Source organism: Sorghum bicolor, chromosome 6, assembly GCF_000003195.3.
Source record: "Sorghum bicolor cultivar BTx623 chromosome 6, Sorghum_bicolor_NCBIv3, whole genome shotgun sequence".
Classification (NCBI taxonomy): Eukaryota; Viridiplantae; Streptophyta; class Magnoliopsida; order Poales; family Poaceae; genus Sorghum; species Sorghum bicolor.
The window spans coordinates 51,133,682-51,157,763 of record NC_012875.2 but is presented as its reverse complement, the minus strand read 5'-3'; the positions used below and the strand labels follow the sequence as shown (position 1 = coordinate 51,157,763).

At 44.7% G+C, this 24,082-nt stretch overlaps 4 protein-coding genes and 1 pseudogene across 6 annotated transcripts; all 5 read right to left on the bottom strand.

The window, feature by feature from the left end:
• Positions 557-1,065, bottom strand: LOC8075943 (annotated as a pseudogene).
• LOC8075942 (WPP domain-associated protein) lies at positions 1,058-5,718 on the bottom strand. Its single transcript, XM_002446753.2, has 5 exons — positions 3,345-5,718; positions 3,051-3,177; positions 2,835-2,936; positions 2,480-2,536; positions 1,058-1,128 (listed from the first exon to the last, which is right to left on the bottom strand). The coding sequence occupies exons 1-4, from the start codon at positions 5,234-5,236 to the stop codon at positions 2,480-2,482; spliced, it is 2,178 nt and encodes a 725-aa protein (XP_002446798.2). The 5' UTR covers positions 5,237-5,718; the 3' UTR covers positions 1,058-1,128.
• LOC8075941 lies at positions 6,071-9,456 on the bottom strand. The gene is made up of 2 exons (XM_002446752.2): positions 9,016-9,456; positions 6,071-6,414 (listed from the first exon to the last, which is right to left on the bottom strand). Exons 1-2 carry the CDS (start codon positions 9,293-9,295, stop codon positions 6,377-6,379), a joined length of 318 nt encoding a protein of 105 aa, XP_002446797.1. The 5' UTR covers positions 9,296-9,456; the 3' UTR covers positions 6,071-6,376.
• Positions 10,447-12,556, bottom strand: LOC8075940 (aquaporin PIP2-5). Its single transcript, XM_002446751.2, has 3 exons — positions 11,796-12,556; positions 11,558-11,698; positions 10,447-10,886 (listed from the first exon to the last, which is right to left on the bottom strand). Exons 1-3 carry the CDS (start codon positions 12,417-12,419, stop codon positions 10,773-10,775), a joined length of 879 nt encoding a protein of 292 aa, XP_002446796.1. The 5' UTR covers positions 12,420-12,556; the 3' UTR covers positions 10,447-10,772.
• On the bottom strand, positions 14,203-24,082 carry LOC8056017 (pentatricopeptide repeat-containing protein At1g77360, mitochondrial). Of its 3 annotated transcripts, none has more exons than XM_002446750.2 (2): positions 22,430-24,077; positions 14,203-14,612 (listed from the first exon to the last, which is right to left on the bottom strand). In XM_002446750.2, exon 1 carries the CDS (start codon positions 23,850-23,852, stop codon positions 22,446-22,448), a length of 1,407 nt encoding a protein of 468 aa, XP_002446795.1. In that variant the 5' UTR covers positions 23,853-24,077; the 3' UTR covers positions 14,203-14,612; positions 22,430-22,445. The 3 variants fall into 3 exon arrangements, with proteins under 3 accessions (XP_002446795.1, XP_021318821.1, XP_021318820.1); XM_021463146.1 differs by lacking the exon at positions 14,203-14,612 and adding an exon at positions 14,793-15,571 and having other exon boundaries at positions 22,426-24,082; XM_021463145.1 differs by lacking the exon at positions 14,203-14,612 and adding an exon at positions 16,762-19,183 and having other exon boundaries at positions 22,430-24,082.

Sequence of the window (24,082 nt, the reverse complement as noted above, 5' to 3'; positions counted from 1 at the left end):
ACACTAATTTTGGTAGGATCCAAACATACACTCACTCAATACAGACAAAGCTCATCCACTTCCACAACAGCCAAGTACGCATTTCTCGTTTCTAGATTTTACTAAACTTTGGACAAAGTTATCGAGGTGTGTTAGCAACTAGTACTTGTCAGTCGCTATATAATGCTAGCAGCCATGCAGTTCTTAGATTTCAGAGTTCAAGCTCCAATTTGTCTATGTAAATTTAGCACCGACCAAAATTTATAAACTTTTAGTAGCATCATAAAAATGTGTGGTTCAATCGATCATTGCTTGCAGACCTACTTTGCACATGAGGGAGCATTGGAAGTTGGTGAAATTTGAGTACAATCATCGTTTTCTGCCATAGTTCATTTCAATCTCATCGTCGTCAATTCGTCTTATCGACACCACTAACTGTCCAGCTCCAACTAACCATGAACGATATCTATCTATCTAGGTAATAAAAATACCCAGAAATGCCAAACCATTTTCACGATTTCTACATTTAACGCTGACGCAAACAACTAAATTTCCGTTACGGCCCCAAGATAGGATATCACTTACCTTCCTTCCTACGCATCACGCATGGAACTGCATCAAGAGATCCATGGCCGCGCGCCGCCGCTCCTCGACGTCCAGCACCGGCGCGGCGGCAGGCGCTTCGGAACTGCTGCTCGAGCGGCGCCCAAGGGGCCATGAAGGCGGGACGGGACGCTTCCGCCGCTTGCTCCCCTGCAGACCGCAGTCCCGGAGCCCCTCCTCCACCTCCCCGACCATCTGCGCCCCCTCCCCATCCTCCTCCAGCTGCTCGCCGCTATCCGCCATGGGCTGATCACCATCGCCGGACGATGCGTCGAGGCGGGAGAGGAAGGAGCCGATGGCGGCGTGGGCGTCGCGGAGGGCGGACACCGCGGCGGCGGCATGGGAGGAAGGCGCGGGGGCTGAGAGCGCTGCGGCGGCCGCCGCGGCGCGGTGGATGGCGGCGGTGAGGTCCGTGAGTGGCAGGGCCGGTTGCGGCGGCAGATCGAGCTCCATAGCTACTCTTGGAAACGGAGCTGAGGAACTACGATGGCGGTGGAGACGAGAGACGGCAGGTGCAAAGAATCCGCGCCGTGTTTCTGCGGTGCCCTGGGACGGTGGGAGCAGCGGAGGGTAACCGCTGAAACTTCCAGAAGTATCCGAAATGGAGAATGGCACGTCTACGTGTCCTTAGTTCGAAATTTGCAGAGTAAAGTAATATCATTACGTTTTTGGTACCTTCTGTTCAACCTTTAGGCACATTTCTCTCGGATTTGGAAAAGAAAAATATTAACAATAGCTTTTTTGGAACGTAAACAATTACAGAAATACACAAATTTCACAATAATTAATTCATTTTGATAGAAAAATATACAAGACAGAAAAAAAGTCCTTTGGTCCAAATAAGCTATTATTTGGATATCAATAAAAATATATAAAGAAGCCTACTGTGATCATGTTTACACATGAAAAATACTCACTCCATCAGGAAATAAATGCACCTTTAAGATGCTGTGAAAAGACCAAGGCTACTATAAAATTCCAAATATGTTTATCAAAAGTAATACCAACGTGTAATGATTACACTTTAAAAATAGAAAAAGTAGTAAAAGTTACGTACCATCTAGGTGGTTCACAAGCTAAAGATACTAACTCATAGAATGGGACAAATTTGGCATCCTATAAGTGTAATTGTTTTGGTATGGACGGAGTAGATCTTAGGTCTTATTTAGTTCACGAATTTTTTTGGGTTCCGTCATTGTAGCATTTTCATTTGTATTTGATAATTACTCCCTCTGTTCATGAAAGCTTCAATTCCTAGAATCCGTGCCAGTCAAACTTGTTTAACTTTGACCAACTTTATAGAAAAGAGCATCAATATGTATAACATAAAATGAGTATCTTATGAAAATATATTTAATGATAAATCTAATGGTATTAATTTGGTACTATAAATCTTAGTGCTTTTTTCTATAAATTTGGTCAAAGTTTTAAAAGTTTGACTTAGGACAACTCTATAAGTTGCAGCTTTCAAAGACGGAGGGAGTATTGTCCAACTATGGACTAACTAAGCTATTCATCTTGTAATTTACAGACAAACTGTATAATTAGTTATTTTATTTTATCTATATTTATTACTTCTCCAAAGATTCGATGTGATGGAGAATCTTGATAGTTTGACCTAAACAAGGCCTTAACTGCATAGTATCCTCTATATTATGTACGCCCTCCAAAATAATATATAATTTAACTGTCTTTATAAAATAAAAATTTGACCAAATTATTAGAAAAATATATCAATGATTATGATACCAAATAGTTATACTAGGAAAATATATTTAATGTCCAACCTAATATAACTTATTTGGTATTATAAATATTGATAGTTTGTTTTATAAATTTAGTCAAATCTAAAATGACTTATTGGATCTATTTTTTCAGGACAGGAGTGTTACCGAACCTAATGACTCAGCCTCACAGCAAGCTCCTTCCCAAGCAGGTGCATCATCTCCCTGATCTGGAAAGGAAAACATATGGCTAATTCTGCATCACTCCACGCCAACTAATTAAGAAAGAAATGAATTAAAAATGCCGAGAGGTTGTAGAAATGTATGCTTTTTTTTTTCTTTTTGTGAGCAAAATGTATGCTTGTTAAAGCTCAGTTATCAAGATGACACGTGGGGAACATAAAATGTTGGATTCTGTAGCTGTATTAGCTTTTAAAAATTTGTGTTCCTTGATGGCATAATAACACATTAACACTGTACATGTTAAACTTACCAAAGCCTTTTAACTCGGTGAAATTAGAAAATTACCCCCACATAGTGTTGAAGAACTGGTGAGTAATGCTCCAGAGCTCGGTATGTCTTACTGAGAAGTCCAAGAAGCAGATCCACTTCATCGCCAAGAAGATCCACCTATGGTTCATGGCAATCAAAGGTTAGCTCCTTTTGTTTTTAATTCAGTGCTTTTGTCCATGCATGAAGCAGTAGCCATGGACAGCATACAGAGAATTAACCATGGTTTCTAACCTCTGCTTCTGCTGTTTGGAGGTCGCAACATCTCCTAGTGAAAGCCCTCCGGAAAATAAGCTCACTTGTTTTAACAGAGTTCACTTGTTCAATCAAGTTTGACAATTGTCTGTCCATGTCTCCCAATCTGTATAGGTATACAATGATCCACTGATCATATGTTAGTTAAATAGTGCCGCCTCTCTCACACCAAAATGAACTGCATGTCTGTATCTGAATCCGAACTACTAAATCAATTTCTGTCTCAGCTTTCTATTGCATCCATAAGAAAGTATAGAATGGAGACTTACAAACCTCAGCACAGTTGTTCCTATTTTTCCACAGGTAATAGCCTCAAAGTTCATGAATATTTCATAAATGTTTGTCGATGGAAAGCACATTTCTTGATTCACTCCTTCAGAAGGCATGCACAAACCTATAGCTACCTCTTCTGTTTGCAGCTTCCGATCATTCAATCCTTCCTCAAAATTGCAATTAACTGAATCATAAACAATATCTCTGTCTGTTGATGCTTCAGCTTGCTTATCACTTCCTTCTGAATTTCGACTGTCACAATTATCAATTATACCTAAAACTTCTTGATTCACAAGTACTTGATGTTGATCAGAGCCTACACCTTCATCTTCAGTGGTTACGTTGACTTGTATCTTCCCCTTCTCTAACTGCTGGGTGCTGTCAATCATACCGAATCTTCCCAGATTATCGCTGGATCTATTTTGGTGTTGATATTTGACCACACTTAAATTTTGACCATTTACCAAATCATTTATCAAACCTCCAAAGACAATGTGGTTGATCTCTTCCCTGATAAGTCTCTCACTGTGAACCATTTCAGTAGTGATCTTCCAGGCATTCATAGTCTTGGCAAGAAGAGCTGTATGCACCTCATCTTCGATGGAGGTCTTGATAAGATGATCAACGGATTCAACACCTAAGTTCTTTACCAAGTATTTGAACATGATACTATGTATCTCGTACTGTAGATTACTTTTGATTTCCAATTCATCTCTTTGTTCAGTAAGCTTTTGTGCATCAGATGCCTGATTCATTAATAGGTCTTTGAATACTGCTGAGTATAACACATGCTGCAGTTCACATCTGATTTCTGAATCAATCGTTCTTTCTGTTAGCCTTTCAGCTTCCTCTTGGGAGATACGATGCTCTTCTGAATTATAACAACGTAGTCTGCTGCTCTCTGACTTCTCTGCCGAGATATGCCTTGCTGAGTGCAGCTCGCTAGTTTCATCCTTCAGAGATTGGAGTTCGTCCAAGCTATTCTCAGCAGCACCTCTGCTATGATGCAGTGTAGGCGTCGGACATCTTTCTCCCTCAGAATGATCGCATTTAGTTGATTGCACGTTGATCTCCCGGAGAAAACCCTCAACGACGGCACGGTACATCTCCCTCTCTGCATCCATGAGCCACCGCTGCTCATCCATGGCTGCCTGCTGCGCAGAGACCGACCTCTCCATGGCATCGAACGCAGATGCGACGCTGTCTCTCACGACGCCAGCGTCCAGGACCATCTCCTGGAACTCCATAAGCAGCTGCGCCATGCTGTAGAATCCCGAGACGCCCTTGATACCGTCGCCCTCGTGGCCGGGGTCCTGCAGCCTCGCCATCGGCGACGCCTCGCCGCTGACCTTTTGCATGAGCGCCGCCAGCTCGGAGCTCGCGTCCTCCAGCCTGGCCCTCATCCTCGTCATCTTCCGGCCCACGGACCCCCTGAGCTCCGCGAACGCACCGCCCTCCACCTCGGCGCCGCGGCGGTCGACTGCGGACGGCGTCTCCCGGCAGCGGCGCGACGGGTCGAGATCATCGCGCTTCCGGCGCATGTAGTCGCTGTCCACCTGGGCGACGGCGAGTTCGGCCTCGTCGAGGCGGGCCTGGATCTGGTCCCGCGTCTCGAGGAGGTCGTCCAGCAGCTCCTCGTGGCCGTCGTCGGCACCGCCGGCGCCATCGGCCTCCATCTCCCCCCGCACGAAGCGGAGGCACCACTCGAGCTGCATGACGGCGAGCTCGGCGAAGCGGAGCTTGTGGAAGAGGCGCTCCAGGTCGCCGTCCTTCCAGAGGCTCTTCTTGTAGGCGTCCTCCATGGCGGCGTTCACCAGCCCCACCATGATGGAGTCCGCCACCTTCACCGCATCCCGCAGCCGGGAGTCAAGGCCGCTGAAGAAGGCGTCCATCGCCGCACGACGGACGTATGTAGGCCGGCGCAGATCGGTCGCACTGCGTTCTCAGTGATGGCGATTGGCGAGAGTGTCCCGCGCGCAGATGGAATTCTGCGGCCAAGACGTCGTCATGATGCTGTGTACACGGACGGGAGGAGGACGTGTTCGCTGCGGACAGCGGACGTGCGGTTTAGGGTGCGCCGCCGAGCGGAACGGAGCGAACAGCGGAGAGACCCTTCGGCTCCTGGGTCTGGGTGTGGCGCAAAGAAAAGCAGAAACCGGAGCTCCAACTACGATGAAATCAAACAAGATCAAGACAAATGGAAAAACGTCCTCACTCAAATTACCCCCCTCCAGTTTGCAAATACTTGACGTTATGGACAATAGCATGGTCTCTAAAATATAGCTTTGACCTCTATCTTCTATTAGAATGTAAATAAACATCCTAACAAAAAATATGCTCATATATGAAAGCACTTTCCAATAAAAATATGCAAATTTTCTTCAATGTAGGGTCTTGTTTAGTTCGCGAAAATTTTTAGGTTTCACTACTATAGCACTTTCGGCTTTATTTGATAATTATTATTTAATTATAGACTAACTAGGTTCAAAAGATTCATCTTGCAAATTACAAATAAACTATGTAATTAGTTATCTTTTTAAATTTTTATTTAATGCTTCATGTGACGTAAAATTCGATGTGACGGAGAATTTTGAAAAATTTTAGGAACTAAACAAGGCAGTTAAATACCCTAAAAGTTATTTGTTACCAAAGTTTTAAAAGTTAACTCAAATCTGTCTAAAACGACAAGTATTTGCAAACCAAGGGAGCAGGAGACTTAGCATTCATGCGGGCAAGCGTCACGTGGACCAAACGCCATTGTGTCGGCGATAAACAGCAATCGCACAGATTATCCTGAATACAGATACGAACAGGCCCGAAAATGCCTACACAACGGATTTCCAACAAAAAATTAAGGATCTTTTTCCGTTTATCAGCGACATCTATGGGCCGCATAATAGGGATTAATAAATAGAAATCCATATGTACAAAGCTGACCGAAACTATTTAAACTATTTGACTGCAATTCATTATGCCCACAAATTATCTGGTTTTCCTGATCTGATGAATTATCAGCCCCCTGAAGGCGCTTCTTAGCGGGCAGTTGGGTGATCCTCCTCATCGCTACAAGCTGACACATTATTAATCAATAAAAGGCAAAGTTAGAACCAGTCGCAAGTACCATTGGCATGGGGAATAAAAGGCGTTTGACACTATTGTTATAGAGAGAGAACAAGCTGATATGGAAAACAGAAAATGTCTGAACTCTTATTACTTGTGTGAAAAAAAAAATAAACTGCAAAGGTGAGTGACACCATCGATAGCAGTAGTTATCTACTTGTGCGACAAATAAAGCACAGAAAATTATTTAAAAGGTTTAATCACAAATTTAGTACCTCCCTGTATACCAGGAGAAAGGTAGGTTGGCCCTGAAGTTGAGGCATTTTTACACTTATAAGACACTACCAGAGGTGTGTAATTATCATCCTCCATCATCAGCCACCACCAGTCACCACTACCACTTTGTATTGGACAGAACCTTGGCATATAAAAAGTTAGAACAAATTTATGCTAGCTCTAGCCATTAAGAGCTCCTTCAATGTCTTACTTTCTGGTTATATACTGCTACAATCCATTCCAGTGGATCCACATCAAGGTACACCTTTCAGAAATCTCAGAGACAATATCTACAGGCATAGAAAGAAGACTAGACACTTCATTGCACACCAGGGTTTGGAGAGGCTAATTTTCTTTTACAGAGCCTACATGAATTCTTTACAATTAGAGGAACAAACAATCAAGATATACTAAATAACCTAATCAAAGAAATGAAAAAGGATTTCCCCAGGGTTCAGTTTAGCTGATTCTTTCAATTCTCTAGATGAAATTTGACCAAGGATTTCCCCCAAGAGAAATGAAAAAAGATTGAAACAGCCAAGGAGTCAAAATAACCTAATCAAATCATAAAATTTGTAACCCTAAATTTCAATTCTAAAAATTCCCCTTCAAGAAGTTCATTTTGAAATGTTAATTTGGTAAAGAAATGACCTTGTTGGTGTCCGCAATAACCAAATGAACATATTAACGGAGGGCCATAAAACTGGAAACAAATTCATGAGTTTCAAATATCAAACCTTTCTGCCAGGTCTGATACAACGTTGAACTAAATCATGCTGGTTAAAGTACTGTGCTCTTTTTAATCAAAGGCTTTCACCTGGCTTTATTAGAAAGCTTAACGAAGGCCATCAATCCAAGGCTGGAGATACCAGCTTACTAAAATACTGTGCTTCTCCAGTGTGAATTTGTTCCACAAGGATTCAGGAGTACCAGTAGTTAGCAAGACATGCAAGAACTCTAGTGAACTGAACAAACAAATATAAGACTGAGAATAATCTACAAGCTGAGAAAGAGCAAAAGCCACTAATGTGTAGCTCTAGTTTTGGCTTCCTCCAACAATTAGCTTCCTAAACTTTGAAAACCGAGCGGGAGGAAGAAATCTGGGCAGGAGGGGACAGGGGGATCCAGGCAAATAGCTAGCGCGGAAGGCACTCGCATGTCTGTGAGTTGAGGGGGAGATTTACCAAGTACTTATCTTTAGGGAGTTGTTTTACAAAACAGTTGGAGGGCCCTTTTTCCTTTTTCCCGAAAAAGTGAATTAACAAAGTTGTTTTAAGGAGCTTTTGGAGATGCTCTAATTAAGAGTGTCAAAATATTTAGCTTGTCTGTGACTGTAAGGCATGGAGTCATATCCTGAAACTCAGCTAAGGGGAGTTGGGCGGCATATGCTCAACATACCCTGTAAACGTAAACTTAGAAGCACTCCCAATCCCTGGGCTCACTAAAAAAAACATGAACCAAGTTTAATGGATCAAGAAATCATGCTGCACCACATAAAAGGAATGAGACATCAAAGCCATTCCAATATCACCCTAATCTCATCCATATGACAGACCTGTACCTGAGCATGAGCTGAACACTAACCAACCCAAAGCAAATAGTGGCCCCCATTTTCTACCTATTTAATGACTCCTGCTCTCTAAACCTTCATATTAGTAAGGTCCTAAAGTAACAAAGTCTGCAATCCTTCTTACCCACTTTTTCATCGAACAATCACCCATTGAAATCTATGTCCCCAACCTCTCAAGTATCTACCCTGTGTATTTCCTCCTCTTTGTGTTTCTTTTGCTTTCTTTAGAAGAAAAAAATATAGTTCTAAGAATAGCAGACCAGTAGCCATTTTGAAGTTTCTGAAAAGGCCAAATTATTTTTATAATGAAATTAGCACATTGAAATTTTGTTGACTATTCCAGTGGGTATTTTACAGATACAAAAGGAGCTAATACAAATTATAAATTCAGGTTATTGAAGCTCTACTTGGCCACTTGGGTATGAAATGTGGATTGTTAAATTTGGAACCTAAATTTACAATTTGAAGATGATGAATTGAACATTTCTCTTCAAGGGATGCTAGAAGAATGGTGATTTAAATACAAACTGTCATATACTAGTTTAGAAATTTGTTTCCCAAGCGATGGAATCATTTATTCTACATGAAAAACGGGTAGACACTTTCTTAAGGATTAGTCAACAATGTTTCGTTCTGCAGCTTTAGTTTTATCAACCAAAGTGTAAAGCTTAGCGATTCCAGGAGAAATGGCAAGCTCTCTTGACAATAAGATGACAAAATATACGAGAGTGGTCTTCATCGAGTAAACTAGAAACAGGCGCATACCTCCGCAGCAGAAGCAACAGCAGCAACAGGTGAGGAGCAAGACGGCGTCCCAGGCGAGCTCGAGCGCGCCGGCCAGCACGGACCGCGACGGAGAGCGGTCCTCGAGCAGCGGCGCCTTCCCGCTGCCGCCGGGCTCGCCGTCCTGGTCCTCCTGGCCCTCACCCTGCCGCCCCTGGCGCTGCCGCTGCGCGCGCTTCATGTGCCCGAGGTTGAGCTCCAGCTTCTGGAGGTAGCCGTGCTTGAACGAGTCGCGGATCCGGAGCGATGGCCACAGGTGCATCTTCTTCGCCGGCGGTGAGGGGGGACGGTCGAGTTCGGGGGGAGAAAGCCGGCGCCGAGAGAAGCGTACGTTCTTGGGATCTTTGCGGGTAGGTTGGCCTGGAGTTGATTGGGATTTCGGGATCTTGGAGGGATCCGGCAATGAGGACGGCGGGGTCCACACATGACCGCGACGAGCCGACGAACCGGTGTGCAGGGCCAGGGCTGCAGGCCCCCAGTCCGAATTCTTTTTTTGGAAAAAATTACGTTTTATCTCTATTTTTTCGTTCAAATACTCTCAGGTGGTTTTCGACGATGGTTCGCTACAGTAATCATGATTTTTGCTACAGTGTCAATGTTTTGCTTTTTTATTTTTTATTTATTTTAGTTAATTTTTCAAAATCATAAAATAAAAAAATTTAATTTTGTTAGACTTCACATGAGTATATCTACATAGTGAATATATAATATAACATACTTTAGACTTTAGTATAAAATTTTTGCTATAGATTTTACAGAAAATAAAAGATCAAAATCGCCGTATTATAAAAGATCAAAATTGAAACTCCACATGAGTTTCAATTTTGTTGTAGTTTTTTTTTTCTATTCCCACTTCTCAAAATTCTGTGTTCCAAAGGTCCCCTGAACGGTTCTGAAATTTGTAGTACACTAATACATGTGCTTTACAACTCTAAACTCATATCTTCTATTATTTATGTTGCATATTATATATTCTACTCAATAGATGTGTAATCATAAATCATGCTAATATTTATTTAGATCTAACTTTTTTTGAAAAAAGCAACGAAATTTCGATCAAATTACATGAATTTCTGTAATTTCAGGGGTGACCAAAAATTTTGTAGCACTGAAATCGAAACCCCTCTCTCTCTCTCTGGTTCCTGTGTTTTTCTTGTGCTAAGTTTTTGTATTTTCCCAATCAATATGATTCAAGATCAAGGCGCTATTCTATTCCTACGTTTTTTTTTTCTATTCCCACCTCTCAAATTTCTGTGTTCCAAAGGTCCCTTGAACGGTTCTGAAATTTGAGGCCTAGCTCATGGAGTGATGCCGTTGACAAAGAGGGACTATAGGCGCAGCACTCCACACGGCATATGCAGCGTGCATCAACAGCGACACGAGCGAGTCAACGAAAGCATTCTCAACTTCAAGTACTTCAAAAAAAACTTAAATATATGTATGCATTCATTTTTCTTTTTCATTTTTGCCCAGTTGTCGTACACGGATAATAAGTACGTAGAACAGCACAATCACACTAGCTTGGGAAAAAAAAAGCAAGCAGATGCAGTGGAAAATACATACGCAAACTGATCATAAGGCGTGCATATATAATGCGGCATATGGCTAGAAGCAACCAACGACGACGCACGCGTAGCGTAGGCATTCACGAGTGCAGTGGAGGAGGCCGGCCTCTGATATATCTACAGTTCACGCCTCCGGTTGTGTCCTTGTCCGGCGGGAGGCCATCGATGGTCGATCTAGCGGCTGAAGGAGGCAGACGATCCCAGCTTGGCGGCGCTGGCCCTCAGCACGTACTGGTGATACGCCGCGGCAATGGCGGCGCCGATGAAGGGACCCACCCAGAAGATCCACTGCAATCACACAGACGACAAGACAAGCAAAGCAGTCGATGTAAGACATTCAGAGTTTCAGACTGTTCAAGTGGGTTACGATTTTATACATACCAATTGTTGTCATATGATTATATACAATTTACAAATGGTGCTTTTGATCAGTGCAGAAACAGTAAGATGATCGACGACATGCTAACATTTAGGTATTTGATTACAGTTTTTAAGTTAGGTCGGAGGGTGGTGGTTGTTGGGAAGAGATTAGGCTGCGTGTTTTGTTTCAGTGTGTTTTTAATCAAGTGGCTGAAAATGTCACTGGCTGTGTGAGTAGCGTACTGATTAAAGAACTGTATACAAATAATCAATTTGGGTGACATCTGCTGATCAGCTTAACTAATTAAGTGATCATCATTGAGCCTTATCCTGACTTCCTGAGCCTCCAGTTTGTTATAATAGTCTATCAGTTCTATCTGCTCCTCCTACTAGCTAGTAAGCCAACGGCTGAGAAACATCGCAATAGTTTTGTTTGATTTGTTAATCAAGATTAGGCCAGTGTTCGTGGCAGAGCGGCCAGCCATATGCCTGTAAGCCATTAGCATTTAATTTATTCTTTGGCAGGATGTCCCGTCATTATCAGTAGAGCTTTAGCAGGAGAATAAATATATGTGATTATGTGTAGGACTAGGACGTACGTGGTCATCCCAGGTCTTGTCGTTGTTGTAGATGACAGCAGCGCCCAAGCTCCTGGCCGGGTTGATGCCGGTGCCGGTGATCGGGATGGTGGCTAGGTGGACCATGAACACCGCGAACCCGATTGGGAGAGGAGCAAGCACCTGAATGAAAAACAAAGCACAAGCGCAAATTAAGCATTAGTAAGTTAAGCTTAGTAATGGAGCTAGGGTAGGCGCTGACGATCGAGCTAGTACTTACGGGGACGTGGGAGTCACGGGCGTTGCGCTTGGGGTCGGTGGCGGAGAAGACAGTGTAGACGAGCACGAAGGTGCCGATGATCTCGGCGGCGAGTCCGGTGCCCTTGGAGTAGCCGTCGCTGAGCCCGTTGGCGCCGCCGCCGTAGCGCACGTAGAAGGCGCTCTGGAATCCCTTGACGAGCCCCACGCCGCAGATGGCGCCCAGGCACTGCGCGACGATGTAGAGCAGCGCGCGCACCAGGGAGACCTTGCGCGCCAGGAAGAGGCCGAAGGTGACGGCCGGGTTGATGTGCCCGCCCGACACCCCCGCGGTGCAGTAGACGAGGATGAAGATCATGCCGCCGAAGGCCCAGGCGATGCCGAGGATCCCCACGCCGCCGCACGCCGCGTCCGGGCCCGACGACGACGCGTCCGTCTGGTGCTTGTACCCGATCACCGTCGCCACCGTGATGTAGAGGAACAGCAGCGTCGCCACGAACTCGGCGATCACCGCGCGGTACAGCGACCACTTGGTCAGCTCCTCCGCGTCCACCAGCGGCGCCGGCGGCGGGTCCGAGTAGTCCTTCGCCGTGTACTCCCCCCCGCCCCCGTGCGCCGCCGCCGCCGCCTCGATGTCCTTGGCCATTGTCTCTGACGAGACTTGCTTGCTTGCTTTCTCTGCTTCTTTAGCTTAGCTCGCTTCTGCTGTGACGAGAGTAGGGGAGGAGAGGCGAGGTATTTAAGGAGGGAGAGTGAGAGAGTGATGAGACGGTGGTGGTTCGTGACAGCAACAGGCGGCTGCTTCATGATTGGATTCTTTAGTGTTCTTGTGCTCAGAGATAAGGCCCCGGCCGGAGCCGAGCGTCTGGCCAGGGAGGTTTCTGGGGTCATAATTTTTGCCGACCGGCGACCGACTAAAGCGCTCATCGTCGTTAGACAATTCTGGAGCCTAACCGGTGCGTGGCTCTGCCTAATACGGGGGTTGGGGACTAAATTTAATCAGTGGCTAAGCTTCATTCAGCGACGATCCATGTGTGTCAGCGTGTCTGCATCTGATAATGTGTGGTGAGGAAGGCACGCACAAGCGTGTGCCCTCATCGGTGTGAAAATGTGAACTGTGAAGTCTAGAGTGACCATATGCATGCCTCTGCTATGCTTGCGGCAAAGACCACCGACCTCTCTGCAAACAAGGAGCTTCTGTATCTCTCTATTTTGTTTTTCTTTTTTGCGAATTTGTATCTCTCTGTTTTCAGCGGCTGTATGGAGAACAATCGAGCTTGCTACAACAAATTGGCAGAAATTTTTTAAAATTATCGTTTGCCTAGCAACGCAGTATGCTTCTCCACTAATGAAGAGCTGCTCGATTTCAAAAATAAAAATGAAGAGCTGCTCAATCAGCAGTTTGGCTGCCAATGAGGACGGACAAAAGGGAGACAACTAAGCAGCACGCAGAGGCACATTCGCAAGGACCACCTAATGGCTGCTGCTAATTAAGATCGTTATCAGAGCGCTTGATTAGGTGCAACCTAAACGTCGTGTCGTGCGCAAGCATTGGCTGGCTGTATCCCTCGTCTCTTTGACACGAAAAAGGGGCGTACAAAACTTGTGGCAGCACAGCGTGTAGTAATGCCCAGTCATGACGCCATGTCACACTAGCACTTTCCTGAACCATCGAAACTGCAGCAGGTCTGGAACCACACGGGTCGCTTAGCTAGTTGCAACGAGCGCTGTATTTGGAGGCCCCTTCTCCGTTGCTTTTCACCAGGCAGCAAGTACTAGAACCGTAGCTCATCAGTGTCTGCTGCCGTTGTTGTGCTGCTGGTGCACAGAATACCTGAAGACTCTTTTCGTGTATGATGAGGACAGGCAGCAGCACGAGACAGAAAGCCAAGCCGGCCAATGGTCCCGTCCCATCTTCCACGAGATTCCATCACAGGACGCTCGAGTCGAGCCTCATGTTCCAGTGCCATCCTATATTCCTGTTCACCCGTGGCGACTACCTGGAACGCGACGCGAGGCAGAGACGCTACTGAAACAGTCATGCAGTTTTCGTGCAACGTCGAGACCCGGGTGTACAACAGCCATCAGAATACTATAAGCGAAACGGACAACGGTGGAGCAATCAAGCAGTGACGCTGGCACCTTTGCATAATTTACAACCCTTTATGGCTGAAACGAGCTGGACGGCTCGGGTCCTACTCACGCCGATTTGTTTGATCGATTTTGGCAACTACACTTCGTTGTCAACATTAGACAACATGTTATCCTCTTAGTTCATATTTTTTTCAATCTCAAATTAAAACGATACAGAGGGAATTTCGTTGTGCATGCAGACAACCAGGTCCTAACGATGCTGCAGCAGCACCTGAGCAATCGAATAACTTGCCACATAAGAGTAAGTGATCTGATTAAAAGAATGACAACAGGAGAACACATCAAAGGCTCAAACCTTCCTGGGGGAAAAAAAGATGTTAGAAAGCTTCTTACACGAAAAACTGTAGCTCAGGAATAGGGTCAAAGGATCAGCATAGGCGCCTAACGCTGAGAGCCAGGAGTTTCTGATATTACATAGCCCAATTGGATATTCATACCATATATTCTGAAAAAAATAAATAGTGACTAAACTAGCCCCCTTATTACACCAGAATCAGTAACCAGCCGAAAACTAGCACAAAATGGGGTCAGGAATCTACAAGAGCTACACTAAAATCCCGACCACTGCTTGTAGGATCAGAGTATAGTTCCAGGCTTGCAGGATCCAGGCTAGTCAAAAACCTTGGTAATCAGAAAATTCAGCAGTCCAGGCGTTAAACTTCTACCCCGTGAGCCTCAAAAGTTTCTGTACATGTTAATGTGAAATAAATGAACTGCCAAATGTAATAGTTACACTGCAATGTATAAATAACGGCTAGTTCAAAACTTCAAATAGATGTTTGGACATTTCTCCTCATTTTAACTTAGGAAAAATAAGAGAAAAAATTGTTGGTTTGCTACCAAAGGTTTTGTTAACCTTTAAGTCTTTAACAGCATAAACCAGAATATTAACCATTCTGGGTGCCACAAAAAACAATTAATATGTTTGACAACACACTTACAACACCACACACACACACACACCAACACACTTCACAAAGCACAATCTGTCTCTCTAGACAAAGACCTGACCCTTGAGGCCTTGACCACTAGTAGGAGCAGAACTCACCCATTGGCTGGTTCTAGAGCGAGGAGATTGGGAAACTCCTCGAGCTCCGGCCAGACTCCAGAGGTGCAGTTCGTCCTTAACTACAGCTAAAACCCTATTAAGACTAGGTTGAATCCCATCAAACACACATCCGTTATGGTAGTTCCAAACAGACCATGCTCCTACAATGATGAGAGAATAATACCAGCTCTTTCCCTTTTTTGTTGAGAAAAAACAGAGGGAGGCAACAGAAAAAGGCTGAAAAGACATTTCTTTTCTACAGTGAACAAAGCTTGAAAAAAAATCAGTAAGATTTTTAATCAATTTTGGTTTGGTAAATTCACAGTTTGAACAAAAATAGAACAGTAAGCTTCCTAAAAAAAGATCAAGCTCTATGACTCGAGTAGTATCGCCTATATGAGCAAGAATTTTCCAACCAACTTCTTGAGACGTGAAAGCCCTAACTGAACATAGACAGTGCAGCAGTTTTCAAGACATTCCTAATCTTACAAATACCAAACTGGACCAGGGTTGCCCACACATCACTCCCTCTCTTCTTCACAAGCTACGGTGAGAATCATAAGTTCCCTAAACAGGCAGGCAGGCAGGTGAGCATCCCTTATCTGGTTTCTCATCTTGACAACCTCTCACCAAGACCGACAATGAGACCATATTCGACAACATTAGTTACCGTCCGACCCAACCAATATTCAGCAACGAAGATAATGGACAATAAAATTATAAAACAGGAATTAGGATTTATTGCGTATAAGTATTCATATATCATATATGCTAGACATATATAGTAATTTGGATATTAAAAAATTTGATACTGTTTGATGGCTGATTGCTATGACAACAAAATGTGATACTGTTTGATGGCTGATTGCTATGATAACAAACTACAAATAGCAACAGGGGCCATTCCTCGATGAGGGAACCCTGGAAAGGTCATCACCCCTTCCCCAGTAGCATTTCCCCACATCCCCATCCTTCATGAATAGTGGATACCCAATGGCTCCCTTACACATTGAATATGATGTACGAGCAATTAATTAAATTCTAAAATGAGAATATGGCACAAAAACATAATACACAGGCTAATCGCAAAATCCGAGCAACATAAAAAAATATAAGAAAGATCAGGACATCAAGGGACATTAATAGGACTATACAAGACGAGAAGCCTCCTATCTTTTCCATGAGTTATGCCAGACATATGACTAGTCCCAACATGTCACAATTCCAGGGGCCCATAAAGAGATAGGTGACTAGGGTAGAAGAACATCGCCACACCCGCTATACCCACTAGGGAAATTTCACCCCAGTTAAATATCCCTGTATGGGTACCCCATTCACCTAATACATTGTAACAACTTAAAATGCAGATTCAGGTTTAAGGAAGAGCAGCTCAGATTGAGGCATTAAAGATCCTTCACTTCCAATATGTTATAATGGTGTCCAACCATAGTCACCACAAACCAAGCTTTATTAGGTCAAGAGGCGAGGGATGTGGATGGCTTAAAACAAAGGCCGAAGAGGGTAGGGCACATCAAGTTTGTGCTCCACATCATCCAACCTAATGACAAAGTTGCCAATGCACATGCAACCAAATCCCGCCCCGCGGCTTGACCACAATGGCAAGAAAAAAGAACTACGGTGAGCACGGTCATGCACCACCAAAAATGTATTAAAGAGCAAATGTGGCAAATATGGGGTTCTTTAGGGCACTAGTTCATGACTTGGAGTGACTACAATGACTCACTAGGCTAATAGGAAAAAAATAATAATAAAGCGTGAATATTCCTTTCACAAATAAAGTTAGATAACAATTATATGATCAAAATCTAATGAAGGGATGATAAACCCCTAAATCAAAAGAAAGGGGAAAATGAAAAATGGAACCATCAGAAGATAGGGAAATAGACTCAACCAACTTCAACCAGCATACCCTTTGTTCTTCATGTCATCTCTCAACTCCTTTGTTGGTTGAGCATGTCTTTCCTCGCTACATGCTAGCACCATGTCACCTCTTTCAACACAAGTGTTGCCTCTATTGCCTTGTCTTCCTTTCCTTCCATCACTCCCACAACCTTTCATCTCTCCCTCGTGTCTTTTCTTGCTTCTTTCTTCATATCGATGATGGTGACCATGTCAGCTTCAGCTATGAACAAGCATGGTAGCCAACAACAAGAGTTGGTCAAGCTACTCCCTCTCTTTCTTGACGTTTTGCCATCGGTCATGATGACATTATTTCAAACAAACCTATGATCTAAGATTCTTGAACCCTGATCACATATCCTAACCTCAAACTTGCCTCTAATGACTAGGTTGTGTCAAGGACATATGTTGCCTTGTGTTGAATGTTGCATGATGCTTGTTATGCCTCATATTTCACCATCCCCGTCTCTTACCTTCATCAAGGTCCTCTAAATATCCATTTAGAGAAAAAGAGTTAAATACATAGGTGGCCCTTAAATGTCACTTAGGTCCACCAACTATGAAAGCACATTTCAATGTCCCTAATCTTTTTAGCTGATGCATCATAGGACCATACCCTCCTCGTGGGCACTAGAGCTAACATGGCATGTTCATTGGTCTCCATGAGACAACTCTTAGTTAGCGCATTTCATCGACCACGTGGTGAACGAGGTCTCACTTGTGGTGGCCTCTCATTCATCGTTCTCACATGCAACGCAAATGTGGAAGAGCACATCTGTCATGTGCTGGGATGCCACGTGCGACAAACCCAGTTAGCATGTTAAGTTGGCGCTAGAACCCACATCAAGGGGGTATGGACTAGTGATGTACCACTTGAAAAGAATAAATACTAGGAAATGTAGTTTCCATTTTGGTGGCCAAGATGGCACAATGTGAAAATTTTCCATGGCAGTGGCCTCAAAGCCGCGCAAACATTCGGCAACATGGAATTGTGGTTGTCCGAGCCGATGTGATGTACATTGGATTCAAGAGGAGGGTGCAGTGACAGCACAGGTGATAACATCACGCATGCAAGCCTCAGCAGCATCACTTTCCGTGGCAGTAAGGGCGGCCTCACGTTCGCAACGTCGTCTTGGTCTTGGCGGTGGCAATGGTTGCTGCTACTAGCTCCTGAGGGGCAACAATAGCCGCGACTGCGACTTCTAGATCCTTGGCAACAGTGGCAGCCCATTCTCGAGTACGCGGTAGCAACAACAGTGGCAAGCTAGGCTTCCGCTGTGGTTCTCGAAGCAATGGATGAGGGATGCCGGACATGAAAGGGTCAAGGCGGCACTGCAACACAAAGATAGAAGGGAAGCGAGATCGATCGATCAGTTAGGAGGAGACACGCGGAAATGTGGTGTGAGGCGAGAGATTGAGGAGACGGCATGAGAAGGGAAACGAAAGGAGGATCGGATTGATCGAGTCTCTTGATACCATGTAAGTTGTGAGAATATGCAGAATAGTAGATTGATATCTCAAGTACAAGGTACATGTATATGTATATATAGGCGTGGATGGGGGCGGCCCATGGAAACAGAACCATCCTTCGATATCCTTGCCACATATAACTCAATCTATAGGTGTGCAAGACAGGCACAGGCTGGCAAGCAGGGCTAGAGCTACATGTCCAACCCAAGCCATATCCATATCATGGTTATTAAGGCGGTAAGGCGACGCATGGCAAGCTACCCCTTCTAGATGCATAGGTATTTAAGGCACGAGGCAAGGCGATGGCATACAAACATCTTATAATATATAATATGTAATGCCACTAGAATTTAAAAGCAAATTATACTTTAATATTGCCCATTTTGAGCATGTAATGCCACAATAAGTAGTGCCACTTGAGTACTAGTGCACAACATAAAGTAGAAAAATAGCAAATCTGAAATAATCTCTCCTCTCAATAGCAACAAATTAGACTCTAATGGCATAACGACTTAATTACTAATGACGTAACACCCAACTCTTGCCTCTCATCTCTTAGTATACATCATCATCATCAAACTTATTGACATTGTTAGTAGCATTCAAGCATTCTTGAATCCTTTTCCTTAGTTCAGTGCCAGCCTCTGGACATGGAATCATATGTCTATAGCCACCAGCTAGATGTTTCTTCAATCTTTTAATTCCTGCTATAATTCTCTTGTCGCAGAGCTTAATCTTTCAAGTTCAGTGGTCTACGTTTTGGATCATTGTTGGGATCATATGCAGCTAGACTCTCCATTGTGTTGTTGCCTTGTTGGCTGCAGAGTAGAGAAGAGCCAAGCACAACCAGTCAACAACCTAGCAACCTAGCACAAAGCAGCAAACCAGCAACAAACCAAAATATACACTCCAATTCAACTATCCAAGCAAAGGAAGGAGCAGACAACAACATAGAACAGAGGAACGAGAGGGGAGGAAGACAGAAGACGTACTTATGTTGTGATGAACCGTTGATAGGGAGGCAGAGCAGAGGAAGGAATTGAGGCCAAATCAACGAGCGTCAGGCGGAGGTTGGAGGCGCGAATCGACGGCACGAATGTTGGAGGCCATCAAGGAGTCACGAATTCAAGAGCAGAGGGGTAGGGGCGAAATTGAGGCAGGCAAGCGGCGGATCGAAACAGGCAGGCGGAAGCAGCAGCAGCAGTGGTAGTGGCAGCCCTCTTCTCTCTCCCTCTCATCGCTCCCCCCCCCCCCTCCTCCTCTCAACTCACACAGATTACCAATGCAGCCTGCTTGCAGGAGAGCTATAGGCATGTGATTCCCTCTCTTTCCCGCATGATGTGCCTTTTTCTCCCGCGTGTGCGACATCCAAACGACGACTTGGTTGGAAAACTGCCCGGACGTCTAGGCGACGCCTTGATAACCATGATCCATATATTTGCATAACAATTGCAAAGAATTGCTACGGTGCTACAGTGATTTATCTGATCGTTTTGCTCATAGTAGGTAAAATGCTTAGTTATTTTAAAAAAAAAGTCAACAACCAACCTAACATACTACCAACAAAATATTTTTTTTACAGCCACTATACTGGCCATACCTTTAGTTCCTAGTTCTCAGAATGGATTGGGAGCCAGTGAACCGACTACTTTTAGCTTCACTTACTTTGGCTCCTATGCACATTGTAGCAAGGAGCTGGAGTCGTGCCAAATGAGGCATAAATTTCATGTCGAACACAAGATCCAAGTCATTTATGTCTACAATCCGTACAGCCAGTTTCCATACTTGTAACCAAAGTGCATGGCTTTCAACCTAGCATTGGCTGGAGTGCACTGTCTGGTCAGGACCTTAGACGCCGGAAACATGGAACATGGCCACGTTCCACGCTCCCAATTCAGAAACATTTACGATCCGCATCAACATGAGATTGATTTGAGAACTTTTACGAATATATGAGATTGACTCCAGAATTTTTTTGCTTGAGTATTATAAATTAGCTTGCAATGAGGCATTGGAATATGAAAAATTCATTCATATGATAACGTGATGCTTTTGATTTTGAAATTGTTCAGAATGAATTCCGGAGGGACCTTCACAAACATGTCAAAGGACACCAATCTTGAAGCAATTTCAATTGGCAATCGATCTACTCAATCAAAGTCCATGAAAAGAGCTGCCAATTACTCACCCAAAGAAGACATACAACTTTACATGTCTTGGGAGAATACAGGTTGCAGTCCTATTGACGGCAATGAGCAGTTGGAGAAGTCCTATTGGAAAAGGATTGATGAACATTACCATGCCAACAAGAGCTTGGAGTTCGATAAGAAAAGCTGCTTACTTGAGCACCATTGGGGCAAAGGGAGCATAAAAAATTTCAGGCAATGTTTATGATTGTGGAATGTCATCATCCCAGTGGTGTCCCATACCAAGAGCATGTAGGTTTGGTTTGTAGTCTTTTGTCAATTCAAATTCCTTTTGTGTGCATGCTAACTTGTTTTACTAATTATTTCATTTTGATGCGGATGCATGAAGCGCTACATCGGTAAGGATTCAAATAAGAGGTCATTTCGTTTCCTTCATTGTTGGCTCAAAGTGAGGAACTCACCCAAGTTTCAAGCACTTGACCTGCCACAAAGGTTGTAAAACGCAGAAGAGTAACAATGACATAGTTGCTAATCCAATCCTTTGTGATGAAGATCAAGCAGATGAAGGTGTGAAGAGCACCCAAACTGTTGATTCGTCTCAAGCATCACAAGGAAAAAGGCCCATTGGAATGAAGCGTGCAAAGGAATAGCAAAGGAAGATAGGAGGGATGATGCATTATACAAGGATGCAATTCAAGAGTTGCTATGGAAAAGGAGAAAGGAAGATGAAGGACATGAGATGGCAGGAGGCCGAAACAATTCAAGAGCGCAAGGTATTTACTAAGGAGCGTCGATTGATGTGAGATCAAGAGCAAAAGGTCATGTTATGTGATGTCTCCATGTTAGATCTCGAGGAGAGGAACTATGTCTTGGCAATGAGGGCACAGATTGAATTCTCTTATTAGCTCACTTGCATCATCTAAAGAACTTTCTAGGATGGAAACATAAACATTTTGTAGCTAACAATATGGCATCGTCATGTGGTCATTCCATTTAATTCCACTGAAACTACATGAATCAAGAGGTTTGATCCTGAACACATGTCAAGATGCTCTAGGGTCCACATGGAAGAAACATTAAAGCGTACCTAATATGAGCAACAATCCACAGAAACCCATGCTTCATAGTGCAATAAATCTTTCTCCATGATGACCAAAAACATTTAGGAAAGCTACTAATAGGGTACAATGAAAGAAGAATATTGCACAACAGACACCACCTCTTGGCTTTGGCGTATAACAAGGAAAGAAAGTCTTCAAAGTTTAGGGTTAAGAATCTCATATTCATATGCCAAGCATTGTTAGTTTGACTAAACCTAAGCTAAAATATGACTTGACTCAGCTATGGCAAAATAGCAAGACCAAGACAACTAATGATAGTTATATAAGAGAAAAATTAGTAAAGCCTAAAACAAGGACATAACTGTTGAGTCATTAGACCAAAGGAAGGGAAACAAGCTACATTCATTCAATGAATCAAATGTGTGAGTTCTCTCTTTATTCAAGTTCCTCAAAAGGTTTTGGGTGCAAGCTGATTCGACATTCCATAAATGATAATGGAAAAAAGGAATAAACATTCAATGCCTTGACAAAGAAAGAGGTGAGAAGCAATCAAAGGAATATGTTAGCATATTACAGTCCTTTCTATAGGTCTTGCATTGTGTTAAAGGACCCTATTTACCAAGACAAGGAGAGTAACACCAACCAAGAGCAACAAAGACTTGACACATACAAGAACTTGACAGTTCAATATAGCACTTGGTAGTCAACAAAAAAATGTCACAAGGCCTAATTAGGAAGTGAATAACACAAGATGAAATGATCAGCAATCACATACAAACAATGGCACTCACAGTCACTAACACAGTCAATTTCATACAAACAGTGGCACACACTAAACAGTGGAAAGAAGACATACCAGCTGATTAAAGCATTCAGGTGTGTCTCTTCAGCCTTCTAGCAATGCGGTCATATGACTGGTGCCTTTGAGCCTTAGCAAAAGCACGCTTCATATTATCCATTGTAGACCGTGACAACTCAACTCTCATGTCAATCATCTCATCGGCACGCCTCTCCACCTCAGTTAACCTGCCAAAATCAAGCAGCCCTGCTATTAGCTCTTTGGCAGAGTCCTCAGCTGGGGTAATGTTGTGCTCCACAATACAGCGCCACACGTCAATTGCTGCAGATGGGTTAAACTCCTTAAAGAACAAGCTGATAGCAGCAGCGCAATTGGATGCAGTAGGCAGTTGCTCATTCTTGCTCATCTCTGTTAGGAATCTTTCAGCCTCACGAGCCTTGCAATGCTTTATGAATCCCTCCAGTATGGTATTGTATGTGACAGAATTTGCAAAGACACCGTTGAGGGGCATTTCATCAAGCATCCCAAGGGCATAGTCCATGGCACCAGCATTGCAGTAGAGGCCAATCATGGCGTTGTACATTGAGAAATTGGGAACGAGGCCAGCTTCAGAGACCATCAAGTTCCAGATGGCTACGGCGTTGGGGTAGTCACGCTTGAGGACGACCAGATCCACAGCGGTAGCAAAAAATTTGATCCCCGGCAAGCAGCCCTTGCTCCGCATCACCTGCAGGAATTTGAAGGCCTCGTCGAACAGGCCGCCGCGGACGAGAGTGGAGAGGAAGGAGTCGTACGCGGGCACGTTGGCCGCGTCCCAGCCGACGCGGACGACCATCTCGCCAAAGACGCTCTTGGCGCGCATGGCGTTCCCCTCCTTCTCACATGCCTCGAGCAGTATCGCGAAGGTGTCGGCGTCGGGCGGGATGGTGGCCTTGGTGCGCTCGAAGACGTCGTGCGCTGCCTGCGCGCGGCCCTCGACGCGGCAAATCGCCGAGAGCAGCGAGTTGAGCGCGACGGCGTCGGGCTTGAGGCCGTAGCGGTCCATGACGTCCAAGGCCGCGATGGCATCCTTGAGGTTGCCACTGGCGCAGTAGGAGGCGAAGACGGAGGCGAAAGTGGCGACGGAGACGAGCCGGCCACCGCCCTCCTGGTGCATGGAGCGGATGGCGTCCCACATGGGCTCGAACATGGCGGCCTTGCCGAGGATGTCGACAAGGAGGTTCCACGCGTAGGCGGTGTGCGACAGGGACAGCCCCGCCCAGCGGAAGAAGCGGACGGCGGACTTGGGGCGCTTGTAGCACTCGCAGGACTTGAGCACCAGTTCCGCGACCTCCGCCGTGGGGCCGATGCCGCAAGCGGACAGCGCCGCCTCCACCTCCCCCGCCGGGACGCGGCAGATGATATCCAGAAACGCCTCCGCGCGCGGGTTCGACTCCTCCGCCTCCCTTTCGGGGCTCTTCTCCGCCGCCGCCGCAATCATCGGCGAAAGCTGGGGCTTCCTTCGACCTGCTGCTCCTCCTCTTCTGTTCTACTGTATCTACTAATTCCCCCAAATCCCCCTATCTCTCTCTGATTCGCGTCTGGATTTTGATTATAGAAATCGTAATCTCTCGATTGAAGAACGGCAGAAGCAGAACGGAGTACCAAAGACTAGCAGCGCCGTCGCGGCGGCGTTGGGGATTTGCGGGTGGAGGCCGCCATTGATCAAGC

What these genes read in the sequence shown, in the direction of transcription:
- LOC8075942 (XM_002446753.2), bottom strand. Translation starts at nt 5,236, where the DNA reads ATGGACGCCTTCTTCAGCGGCCTTGACTCCCGGCTGCGGGATGCGGTG. An exon ending in ATAGGAACAACTGTGCTGAG is followed by an intron (nt 3,178 to 3,344) that starts GTTTGTAAGTCT and finishes ATACCTATACAG; the next exon opens with ATTGGGAGACATGGACAGAC. An exon ending in TTCTTCAACACTATGTGGGG is followed by an intron (nt 2,537 to 2,834) that starts GTAATTTTCTAA and finishes TTTCCTTTCCAG; the next exon opens with ATCAGGGAGATGATGCACCT.
- LOC8075941 (XM_002446752.2), bottom strand. Translation starts at nt 9,295, where the DNA reads ATGCACCTGTGGCCATCGCTCCGGATCCGCGACTCGTTCAAGCACGGC. An exon ending in CTGTTGCTTCTGCTGCGGAG is followed by an intron (nt 6,415 to 9,015) that starts GTATGCGCCTGT and finishes ATAATGTGTCAG; the next exon opens with CTTGTAGCGATGAGGAGGAT.
- LOC8075940 (XM_002446751.2), bottom strand. Translation starts at nt 12,419, where the DNA reads ATGGCCAAGGACATCGAGGCGGCGGCGGCGGCGCACGGGGGCGGGGGG. An exon ending in CCCGTGACTCCCACGTCCCC is followed by an intron (nt 11,699 to 11,795) that starts GTAAGTACTAGC and finishes TTTTTCATTCAG; the next exon opens with GTGCTTGCTCCTCTCCCAAT. An exon ending in ACAAGACCTGGGATGACCAC is followed by an intron (nt 10,887 to 11,557) that starts GTACGTCCTAGT and finishes GTGTGATTGCAG; the next exon opens with TGGATCTTCTGGGTGGGTCC.
- LOC8056017 (XM_021463146.1), bottom strand. Translation starts at nt 23,852, where the DNA reads ATGATTGCGGCGGCGGCGGAGAAGAGCCCCGAAAGGGAGGCGGAGGAG.